The sequence below is a fragment of the Cervus elaphus genome, chromosome 22 (genome assembly GCF_910594005.1).
Source record: "Cervus elaphus chromosome 22, mCerEla1.1, whole genome shotgun sequence".
Lineage (NCBI taxonomy): Eukaryota > Metazoa > Chordata > Mammalia > Artiodactyla > Cervidae > Cervus > Cervus elaphus.
Window position 1 is genome coordinate 58,931,826 of NC_057836.1, and position 11,070 is coordinate 58,942,895.

General features: G+C 41.2%; 1 protein-coding gene across 1 annotated transcript; it reads left to right on the plus strand.

The window, feature by feature from the left end:
• Positions 1–2,648: 2,648 nt before the first annotated feature.
• On the plus strand, positions 2,649–10,538 carry NEUROD4 (neuronal differentiation 4). Its single transcript, XM_043882656.1, has 2 exons — positions 2,649–2,922; positions 9,537–10,538. The coding sequence occupies exon 2, from the start codon at positions 9,546–9,548 to the stop codon at positions 10,536–10,538; it is 993 nt and encodes a 330-aa protein (XP_043738591.1). The 5' UTR covers positions 2,649–2,922; positions 9,537–9,545.
• The last annotated feature ends 532 nt before the right edge of the window (positions 10,539–11,070 follow it).

Below are 11,070 nucleotides of genomic sequence, written 5' to 3' on the forward strand. Positions count from 1 at the left end.
TTTGGGGGTCGGGATTACTGGGAATACTAATTAATTCATTAGTGGGGTTGATGGATTATCAAGCTGTCTCCTGGCAGAAGGGCCTTGGGGGCGGGGGTTGGTAACAGATTGCTGCCCATAAATCTGCCTGTTGCCTCCCTCCTCTCCGTTTCAATGGCTCCTGGCCGCCAGGCCTGTGGGCAGGCCACTGAGCGCTGGTCGCGTTTTCCCCCCGCCCAGCAGATGGTTCTAACAGGTTAGCTCAGAGCTTTACAAAAAGCAGCAGAGAAAGAAGGAAGGGCTGGGGATTGGCCCTCTGGCCCAGAAGCCGTGTTGGGGGAGGAGACTGAGTACAACTCCCCCGGTTCAGCCACCACCCCGCTGCGGCTCCGGACTGCATCCCCGCCCCCCTCCCCCCCCCCCCCTCCCCCCTCCCCTCTCCCCCCTCTCCCCGCCCCTCCCCCCTCCCCGCCCCCACCCGCGCCTTCCTGCTCCCTCTGAGTTGAATAGCCAAGTGTCTAACCGTCCAGGAGCTGTGATGAGGGGCGCCCTGATGAAACAGATTCCACCCTTCCCTCTGAAAAAGGCAGCTCTTAAAGAAAACTCAGTACCCTCCTCGACTCCCTACCAAGGCTGCACGCGCAGGCACACACAAGAACACACAATTAAACGTGTTTTGGGGCTAATCCTATTGTGTCCAGTTCCTCACATCTGTCAGCTAAAGCAAGGAGCCCCACAGAATGTTCTGTCCCCACCCTCATCTTTGTCTCAATATGTTCACCTTTCTGCTAATCTCCTCCCTGCCCTCTGAACATTTCAGGGGCAGGATCCTAACACCACTGGTATTATCAGCTCTCAAACATCTAAGGGGGTGGCTCTGAAGACACAGACGAGATCAATCCATCCTATACGTGCTCATTGCAGCTGTACTCTTAAACACAAATTCCTCCATAGATAAATTTCCTCTGGCTGAGGAGTAGATTCTGATTCTGTTTTTAGAAGCTCACCATTCCTAGCATGTGTTATTTAATGACTCTGAAAATGAAGTTTATTTTACTGAGCAGATATTTCCTGGATAAAGGGATGTAAAAAAGATTAGTAAGAGCATTGAACTTTTCCTATGAACAACTTCCTATAAAACGAAGTATTAATTTCTATTTTCTAGCTTTTGGGGAAGGACAGGAGTCACATGACATCTATATTAGAATTGGAAAAAATTTAACAATGTCAAACCTAAGGTATTTCTTTCAACTTTATTGGCAGTAAAACTATGTTTTCTTTTAAACTTTTGCACTTTTCCTTACAACAAGACATAACTCTTCATCTCTGTCACAAACATGTGCTTGTTACATTGGTATAAAGCAAGTGATTTCCAAAAAGCCTGGAGAATTGCCTTCAAATCAATTTCAAAAAGAGGTTGAGAATCCCATCTTGCTACTACTAGAAAACACTTAAGTGATTAGATCATTTGACAGATGTGAAAACTGATGCCAGAAATGAAGTCAAACTATTAAAGTTCATGCAACCATTTCCTCCTCAGAATGACTAGAAGATTGTAAAATCCTTTATACCTTACAAGGAACTCACAATTATTTATTTGATCTTGGTAAATTTTTTACACCAGATAGTATTCCAAATCTGACAATCTGAACGATGAAGAGTCCACACTTTGACTTGGTAGTCTGGTCCACAGATAGCTCTTTGTCACAAAGCATATACATGTATTTTCTTTAAATCTTTACAGTCATAGTTTTCTTTTTTCTCTTCTAGTGATTTCTAGTGAATCTAACTTCAAAATGCCACAGGAATTTTAGGAATTACTTGACCTTTCTTTCCTTCCAAATTCATTACCCCTCAGGCGAACTTTTTCTACCTGAATGCTTAATGATTTAGTTTTGAAAAACAATACTGGATCCTCTTTTGTAATTTGAGGAGTTAAGTGTCCTCAGAATGAAATATTTAATTCATTTGCTTTTTGTTTTTAAAATTTCAAACAAACAGAAAAGTTGAAAGAACAGGATAGTAAATATAGATATAGCTTTGTCTATATTCACTAAAAGAAAGGTTTTTAAATGGGAATAAGTTTGACAAGTTTGAAAAAAGGGAAAGGAAGATAATTCTTCTTCTACTTTTAGAGTTTGGAAGTTTTAAAGCCAAAGACACCAATCCACATGTGTAAGATAACAGTCATTGATGCTGTGCCCTGGGCATGCATCTTTCTCAGTTTTTTTTTTTTTTTACTTTTCAGACATGGGCCAATGTATTTTATTTGCCCTTAGTAGCCCTTTATCCAAGTTTACCACCAATTCTCTTTCCCTGTATTGCCCTTCGGTCAAGTCCCACTTCTTATCTTTTTAACTAAAAAAATTTCCAGTCCTCTTTTTCTTTACCTCTCAACTTCAGCAGCTCTTCTCTCATATTCCCCTCCTACTAACCTCTATCCCCATTTAAACAAACAAACGAGTGGCTCAGCTGGACTTGACCAGAGGAGCCCTTTGAAGTGGGCGTGCCTTTCAGCTGGGGAAGGGGAGGAGTTAGGTTGCAGGCAGCATCACCCCTCCCTGGACGGCTGGGAAAGCAATCAAAACTGCTGCAACTCTGGGGCTCCGGCCAGAGCGCAGGAGCTGCCCAGAGGCTGTGGTCCTGAAAGCTCCACTCCAGGGAACTAGCCAGGGAGAGGAGGTACTGAAGACCGGCTAAACCAGCTGCATCAGCCTAAAGGAGTCCTGAAGGAGCATATAGAACTCCAAGGAAGGAGTAGAATAAGTAGCAGCCAGGGAAACGAGACCCGGGGGCAATTGTAAGAGGCAGTGGCCGGGTTTAACATGGATCGCTAAAAGCACCTCCTCCTATGCTCTGGATGGTCAGGGAGACTTGGCTTCTCTAAGTCTCCTCCAGGACACAGATTCACAGAGTTCACGCCAGGGATTGCTACTGACAGAGGTGAGCCAGCGATGGGGTGGTGCGGGGATTACTGAAGTTTCTGTGGGTAGTTCTTGTGGACCCAGAGAAGCAATTGGGGTGAGGTAAGTCTCTTCTGGGCTAAGTAAGAAGGAAGTAGGCTTTAGGAAACTTGAATGGAGAAGCAGAGAAAGAACGCTTGTGGACAGATATTAAAATTGTAATAATTTCACTAATTCCCAAGCATCTGTCACTCAAAGTGAAACTCAGATATGCTCTATCACTTTTATAAAATAGGGATTATAAATTATCCACCATTCCTATCAAACACATTTTTCCATTTTACTGATGCAGAAGAAAAGGGCCAAAGAATTGAACTGCTTTCCTGAGGTGGGTTACCAGATATGTTGAAAGAACTGACCCAACCCACCCTTCAGTTTACAGCATTTTTGACTATGTGAGGAGTGAAGGGAATGGGGTAGGGGGATGAAAATGGAAAAGGGAAGGAGAGAAGATGTTGTCAAGCCAAGGCATATGCTTTGCCCTTTGGCACCCCTTTGCTTGGCTAAAAGTCCTTAGAATGTTGGCATCGCGGGGAAACATTTCCTCTTCCTCAGCTCTTTCAGATGGGAAATCAGAAAAGAAAGATTGTCCATGTATAGTTTTGCCTCCTCTGTCTTTTATCATTCACCTACCCCTAGAAATATGTTCAGAAAAATAATAATATATGTAAAATGCCTCCCTCATTTTGACAGAGGGACCAGAGATGAAATGCTGAAGAACAAGGAGGGAAAACTGAAGGACTGAGTAATTTCTGTTGGCAAAGTTCACCATCAGGATCTGAGGCTATGAAAACTAAAGTATGATGTGGCTATGCTGGATAAGGGGTGTGTGTGTGTACAAGTATTAATCAAGTAGGAAAGTGGGAGTGTGTAAAGGTTGACTAGTGTTAGTCACTCAGTTGTGTCTGACTCTTGGCAACCCCGTGGACTGTATAACCCACCAGGATCCTCTGTCCATGGAATTCTCCAGGCAAGAAGACTGGCGTGGGTAGCCATTCCCTTCTCCAGGGAGTCTTCCTGACCTAGGGATTGAACCCAGGTCTCCTGCATTGCAGGCAGATTCTTTACCACTGAGCCACCAGGGAAGCCCGAAAGGTTGAATAGGAAGAGTGCAAAACAGCCTACTGGCTGTTTCCAGGCAGCTCGGCTTATGAGCACCCTGGTTCGCATCCTGTTGTTAGTACAAAGACTCTGTAAATCCCAGCAAGACTTTAGTCTCTCTGATCCTTACATTCACAAGGAACTGGACTGAGTAGTCCCTGTCCTTTTTGTATTTAGGATTTAGTCATAGGATCAGGAGATGAAGTTAGTACAATCAGCTTTTAAGAGGAAAAAGACACCACTTAATCACCACAGACACACATGCAAGCACTCCTGGCTCACTTAGTCATCAACTGAAACTTCTTTACAACTCAAAAATAGTAAACGTGCAGGATGAGTTCCAGGACAGTCCCACATGACAGTAATGCCCAAAGGCCTCAGCCCCAGTGATGAAAGTATTGTGTGTGCTTAGTCGCTCAGTCGTGTCCAACTCTTGTGACCATAGACTGTAGCCTGCCAGGCTCCTCTGTCCATGGGATTCTCCAGGCAAGAATACTGGAGTGGGTTGCCATTTCCTCCTCCAGTCCAACTCTTTAGGATACCATAGACTGCAGCCCTTCAGGCTGCTCTGTCCATGGAATTTTCTAGGCAAGAATACTGGAGTGGGTTTCCATTCCCTTCACCAAGGATGAAAGTATTGGGTCATCATAATCATTGCCTAAACAAAACTTTTTGTTTTACAGAACAGATTTTTTAAAAATGAAAAAAAGTAGGAAAAAATTGACTGAGAGAATTGTCCAAACTTGAAATTTCACAGAAGAATCCTAAAGAAAGGGAAAAATTCTGTATGAAGTGTAGATGCATAAGGAAATCCAAATTCTAAGATTAAAAGATAAAATGAGCTTTAAAAGATCAGAATGTATTTGGGGGTACAGGGGAGACTGTATTGTGCCTCCAGAACCAGTAGTCATTGATTTTTGTCTTATTTGAGTCTGCTTCATGTAAACTTTGAGAGCTAATTTCTTTTCTAGGAATTGGGGAAACCTAAAAATGGTGTATCACAGAACTTTGTGCAATAGTGGTATAGATTTTTCCATACAGCTATTATCTTAACATTTGCATAATAACTTTACAAAGTACTTGCTTTTATAAAAGCTTCTAAATGAGATATGAAAGACAAAAATATTATGTCCATTTTGCCCCAAGGGTAAAAGAATCATAATATTTTTTGCACTTATATAATAAGAGAGTGATGGAACACAGTTTTGATTTCATGCTTTTTTCGATACACCTCGGAGCTGGTTCAGACTGAGAGCCATGGTAGAATTAGTTACCTGTTCTGGACACAGCTAAGTTGGTTTCCTTGACTGAAATTCAGAAGTGCATCACATAGGTTTTCAACTCTCAAATAAAAAACTGGATGTTTATCTTTTTTCCCCTGCTGACCTCTTGATGCATTGAAGATATTTAGGTGGAAAAAGTCAAAGGACTGTATCTTTGGGGAGTCCTGGCTTTTACTTCTATTTGAGAAACTCTTGATTTTTCTCCTCAGTGGTCTGGCCCTTGATTCTGGTAGGAAAGTCTTATCCCAAATGTTATTTAATCTGAGACAAAGGAAAAATGTCTAAGTGCTAAGGGTGGTCTATATTCCACCAGAAACTTTATGACCCTGAAAATTCATGTGACTGAGGAGGAGTCCAGCCAATTGTGTCTTGGAGTTATAAAACAGGATAAAAGAGGTTAACTTCCTTCTGGAACATGGTGGAAGAGTGTTAGTCAACCCAACAGAGGCAGAGGATAGAGTTCTGTTCCCTCATCCTTTGTAACAGAATAGGAACTTTGAAATTTCATTTCATTAGGAAGTTGGGGGAGAGGGTTTATCGGGAAGTTTTTGAAATTGGTGTTGAGATGGAGCCATTGGCTTTTGCTGGCATAAAATCAACATTAAGCATAGACTGTAGTTACACCTATTTTGTCCCTGTGGCCAGAAAAACTCATGGTGAACTTTAAGAACAAAATACCTCACAATCACATGGCATTTACAATATCTGGCACTATTTAAAGTCTTTAAATGTATTTATGCTCACAACAAATTAGTGAGGTAGGGCCATGTTTATGCCTACTTTAAGGAGAAGACTGGACAGAAAGATTATGAAACTTGCTTAAGACCACATATCTGGTAAGTGAGCTGAAATCTGAACTCAGATTTCAGTGGCTCAGTGGTAAAGCTTTGCCTGCCAATGCAGGAGATGCAGGAGATGCTGCAATCCATGGGGATGCAAAGAGTCAAAGGGGACCGGGTGAATGAGCACACATACAGAATCTGACTCCAGGGTTTGTGCTGTCTAGCCATATTGGGTAAAAGGGAACGTTATTAGGCAATTGTCAGATGATCTTCTGAGCCAATCAGAGGAGGTTCCATCCAGATAATAAGGGTCACAGTAATTAATACAGTTTCCTTTTACTATTCACCCATGAGGAATAATTTGTGTTTCTGAATAAGCAGATGTGTGAATGAATTTGATAAGAAAATCCCAGAATAAACAGAAAATAAATAAATATATGGACAATGTTTTATATCATTAAAAGTTTACAAAATCCTTTCTCATATTTTTGTCTTGCAAAACCACATAGAATATATCTTATCCTCACTTTATCAAAGAGGAAGTGAAAGATCAGAGAGCTCATGTACTGTGTTTGAGAACAATTACCAAGAATTATGAGTTGGGACTAGACTGTGTGTTATTCTAGCTTCCACGTTTTGAAACCACACTATATGTTCATGGGATTCTCTCAGAGCTCATGGACCAGTGTTTATGGGAATAGAGGAAGTTAAACTGGAGCTGTCTATATCCTTTCTATGGTCAGTAAGAGAACAAAGATGAAAACTTGTTGCCCTTTTAATTGTCTTAGTCAAAGTCTTTTGGCTCTTTTCCTTTATATCTGCTGTAAATCTGATTTGAAAGCAGCTCTTTGACTCTTACAGAAACCATCCAATTATGTTAAAGGCAAAATGTAGTCTGTTCTGATCTAATCCCATGTCGTGTTGGGTGTGAGGGTAGATAGCACTTGGCTAGTGTCCAGAGGCACAGAGGTAGGGATGACAAAAAACTCAAATGCAGAGGCTAGGATAGTATTTGGTTTTAGGACAATGGAGGAAACAATCCTTTCCTGCATCTTCCTTCTCTCCTCTTCATGCATGTATGTAGCACCCAGTGCTAATGATGACAGTGAAAAGGAGACGAGAGAAAGAGAAGAAAGTGGCAAAGGAGAAGGAAACAGAGTTTGTTTTTTATAAAGGAGGGGAGAATAAATGAGGAAAAACAACAAGAATCTAGCTTGGAAGAGGAAGGAATCCTGGAATATGAGAGTTTAGAAAGCAGAGAACTCTTAAACAAGCCTCCCTTTGGATGAGTATCATTTCCTATTGACTTAGCTCTACTGACCCACATCTCCTGAAGGTAAAGTCTCTTTGTTTCTTCTGGTAGCTGTGATGAAAATAAAATGGAAAAAAAGCATAAAACCAAAGAGCTGGTGCTATGTCTTCCTCTACCTGCTCTAAGTCTTCACATTTCCATTACTTAATCTACCTGACCTACAGTGACCTCAACTATAGAGTGAGCATCAGAGTCCCCTTTTCCCTCAATATTTTGCTCCAAGACTACACAAACGGTATTACAGTGATGTGTGGAACACTAGGTTTCCCAAGCCCACTCCGTCCTCTCTGGCCTCAGACTGCACCTGCCTCTGAAAGGTCTGTGTTGCTTTAACAGAAAGTTAATTAGGCCTTTCACCCTCCCTCTAGATATTTGCCTGTGTTAGAAGTGCCGCTCAGCACACAAGCTCCATCATCCATATTAAAAGTGGGATTTTCTGATGTGGCCTGGGCAGCCAGTTGACCAATAGGTTTGAACGTGTGTTTTCAATAAAGCTGCTTACCCAGGAAGCCTTATTAAGTGAGTAAGTCAAGCTGACATGATTTCCATGCTGATTAACATGAAACCTAGGCTGTTTTTGCCATGCAGTCGCATTAATTATTTATAGGAGGTAAATGAGGTTACAAGGAAAACAAGCTCAGATTACCAGAAACAAATCAAACCATATATTTATACTTTTAAAAGCTACATACTAATTCCTGCATTCATTGATTTGAGGCTCAAGCCTCAAGGATCAAAAAACACTTATCATGTTTTCCCCTTTCTGATATACAAAGGTGATGGAGGGTTTACCATCTCAAAAACTAGCTGGTGAACTGGGATGGCCCAATGGAGTTTATCAGATACTTTTATTTGGTAAATTATATACCTACAAATCTCTCAACAAATCTCAAAACAATTCAGGCTCTTCCAGAATTGAATGCTAAATGTTGACTAAACAACCAGTCTCTTCTGGTTTTCAAATAAGTTTTACTATTTTTCATAGAAAATTCTGACTAAACAGTGTCTGTTAGGCAAGTGAGTTAAAATAGTTAGACTATTTGCATGTTTGCCTCAAATAGTCTTTGCTAAGTTTGCAGTCACTGTTTGGTGAAGTGTAAAATCTGTTCCAGATTTTTCATTTTTAACGAAATCTTATTATAATAGTTGCACGAAGATAATCTTAAATAGATTTGGTAGAACTCTGGCTTGTAATTCTAGCTGCTGCCATTTTCTTGTCTGGTGGTGTGAGATACGTGTTCAATGAAGAGTTCTCACTTTTAACATATGGGTGGATTTGAAAGATAATCAGTGGTAACCTCCTCTGTTTTCCTGATCTTTCTAGACACCATGTGACTAACACCTCTAACACCACTAATGTTAGACAGACCACAAGGTGCTTACTGAAAAACTAAGTGCTCTTTTGGCCATGGTGAGAGAAATATTTCATGATCATATGGTGTACCAACAGAGTCAGTGGGAAACAAGGGATCTTGGGGTTAGATGTATGTGATATGTCTCTAAATAGAGATTGAGTAGTCCTTTGTAGAACATGAACAAAGTCTGAATGATCTCAGTATGGTTTCTCATTTACTTTGTGATGTAAATATAGAAAAATTTATTAATATTATCACTTGATAAGTTTTAAAATTTTGTGATAATTACAATTATTGTTTACATATTATCTAATTATAACTACTTCAGCATCTTCTTTCCCTTTCAGAAGTTTCTGTATTTGGATAATAATTTATATGCCCACCTTAGCTATTTTCTTTTATGATATGATTCTGGGAAGAAATAAAAACATGTTTTGAGTGGTATATCAGCTATTTTTGAATAAAATATCCATAAGATGAAGAACTGGAGAATAAAAAGAGTTAGGTAGTGACTGCAATGAATAATCAGGTCAATTTCCTTTTTCTATAGTTGACTTTCATATAAATACTACAGTTAAATGAGTGTGCTGGGCATTTACTTGAGTTTAGATTTGTTATTTAGAGTGGAGGGTTTGGGATAGATAATCATAAGTTGAATTTCAATACAAATTTTGTGCTTTACATCTAAGATGTAAAAAGAAAGTTTAATTTTAAATCAAGTCAAATGTTCCCAGGCACTAACCATTGCCCTTCTTTTCCAGAGTCTGGAGATGGCAAAAGCTTATGTGAAACCCAAGGAGATGACAGAGTTGGTCAACACACCCTCTTGGATGGACAAAGGTCTGGCCGCTCAGAATGAGGTGAAGGAGGAGGAGCGAAGACCGGCTGCTTATGGAATGCTTGGCAGCTTAACTGAAGATCATGAGAGTATTGAGGAGGAAGAAGAGGAGGAAGAAGATGGGGAGAAGCCTAAAAGAAGAGGTCCCAAGAAAAAGAAGATGACAAAAGCTCGCCTTGAGAGATTCAGGGCTCGAAGGGTCAAGGCTAATGCTAGGGAACGGACCCGGATGCACGGCCTGAATGATGCCCTGGACAATCTGAGGAAGGTCATGCCATGCTACTCTAAGACCCAAAAGCTCTCCAAGATAGAGACTCTTAGACTGGCCAGGAATTATATCTGGGCTTTGTCTGAGGTCCTAGAAACTGGACAGACACCTGAAGGGAAGGGCTTTGTGGAGATGCTCTGTAAAGGGCTCTCTCAGCCGACAAGCAACCTGGTGGCTGGCTGCCTCCAGTTGGGTTCTCAGTCCATCCTCCTGGAAAAGCGTGAGGAGAAATCTGTTTGTGACTCTGCCATCTCTGTCCACAACTTCAACTATCAATCTCCCGGGCTCCCCAGCCCTCCTTATGGCCATATGGAAACACATCTTATTAATCTCAAACCCCCAGTATTCAAGAGTTTGGGAGAGTCATCTTTTGGGAGCCAGCCGCCTGACTGCAGCACCCCACCTTATGAGGGCCCACTCACACCACCCCTGAGCATCAGTGGGAACTTCTCCTTGAAGCAAGACGGCTCCCCTGACTTGGATAAATCCTACACTTTCATGCCACACTACCCCTCTGCAAGCCTAAGCTCAGGGCATGTGCATTCAACTCCTTTTCAGGCTGGCACCCCCCGCTATGATGTTCCCATAGATATGTCCTATGATTCTTACCCCCACCATAGCATTGGGGCCCAACTCAATACAATCTTCACTGACTAGGGCAGTCAGACCAGCATTTCAGAGAAAGATGTCTGGAGACATTTTCCATAGCTCAAGTCATTGAGCTGAGGATTCAATGACCTTAATGGGACCCTATAGATATATACCAAACACAATAGTCCTGGGCTCTTTGGGTCTCCCTAACCTGTCACCCTCCTTTCTCATCAATTTTTCATATTGTATTGATTCCTTTATTTTGGGTCCTCACAAGAAATTATTTGATTGTTTACAATCTTGTGAAAATAGATCAGAAACCCTGGGTCTTATCCTAGTGGTGCCAAAACTTATTGGATGGTCTATGCCAATTCGTTTTTCATTTCTGACCTCTGTTTACTTACTGGTAAATCATGCAATTGTTCTAAGTTTAGATAATTTCTAAAGTTCTTCACAGTTATGAAATTCTATGACTTTGGGGATCATTCCTACAAACTTCTAATGGTGGAAGTCTTGAGGAGTGATAGGAAGTGGACACTATGTGCGGAATGATCGGATGGAATTGCCAAAGTAGCAGCAGGTTCTTGTCTTTCAGACT

What these genes read in the sequence shown, in the direction of transcription:
- NEUROD4 (XM_043882656.1), top strand. Translation starts at nt 9,546, where the DNA reads ATGGCAAAAGCTTATGTGAAACCCAAGGAGATGACAGAGTTGGTCAAC.